Source organism: Penaeus monodon, chromosome 28 (assembly GCF_015228065.2).
Source record: "Penaeus monodon isolate SGIC_2016 chromosome 28, NSTDA_Pmon_1, whole genome shotgun sequence".
NCBI classification, from domain to species: domain Eukaryota; kingdom Metazoa; phylum Arthropoda; class Malacostraca; order Decapoda; family Penaeidae; genus Penaeus; species Penaeus monodon.
This window is the reverse complement of record NC_051413.1, coordinates 28,187,568-28,188,169: the sequence shown is the minus strand read 5'-3', so window position 1 is coordinate 28,188,169 and position 602 is coordinate 28,187,568. Positions and strand designations below refer to the sequence as shown.

Below are 602 nucleotides of genomic sequence, written 5' to 3'. Positions count from 1 at the left end.
TTAAGCATACAGAAGTATGTGTTAGACATATTGAACTGTAGATTTTTTGTTAAGTAAGTATTTTGTAGATGGAATTATAATCCTCGCAAAAACTCTTACCAGGACTGCAACTACAACTCCATTCGCTTTCTTCTCTTCTGCTTGGTCTGGTCACGACGTGTCACTGCGAGGTCACGAACCGTAAATTTGTATATGTGAGTAAATTCACCCCCTTCGGGCAGCACCGGAAGTGTAGCTGGAAGACCAAAAGTATCAGGAACCTTGAGGTTATTTCCGGCGAAGTGACATGGTGGTTTGCAGAGTATATAAACAGGCGGTTTTTCGGAGTCTCGGTAGTTCATTAACAGGCAAGGAATGATGGTAAGGAATGAATGTTACGTTGAAAGAATATGTGTTATTTCTTGAGCTCTTGTGTTTGTCTTTACTGGGAACAAGGTAAGAAATTCTGAAGTGAATAAAACATATCTATGTATAAATACATGTATATAATTCTTATCTGCTTTCTTTCTTTCCAGAAATACTTTGGTATCTTCGTAGCGGCGATCGCGGTGCATCATGCATCTGCTGATGGAGGCTTTGGCTCTGGAGGACACGGGCAACAC

The 602-nt window shown here is 40.7% G+C and overlaps 1 protein-coding gene across 1 annotated transcript in view; it reads left to right on the top strand.

Annotated features, from left to right (window-relative positions):
* Window positions 1-280: 280 nt before the first annotated feature.
* The window catches only part of LOC119591140 (glycine-rich cell wall structural protein 1.8-like), a gene marked incomplete in the record, with an annotated part of 42,565 nt that continues 42,243 nt past the window's right edge, over window positions 281-602 (top strand). The window contains 2 exon segments of the mRNA XM_037939851.1: window positions 281-360; window positions 516-602. Coding sequence (XP_037795779.1) covers window positions 355-360; window positions 516-602 — 93 coding nt within the window.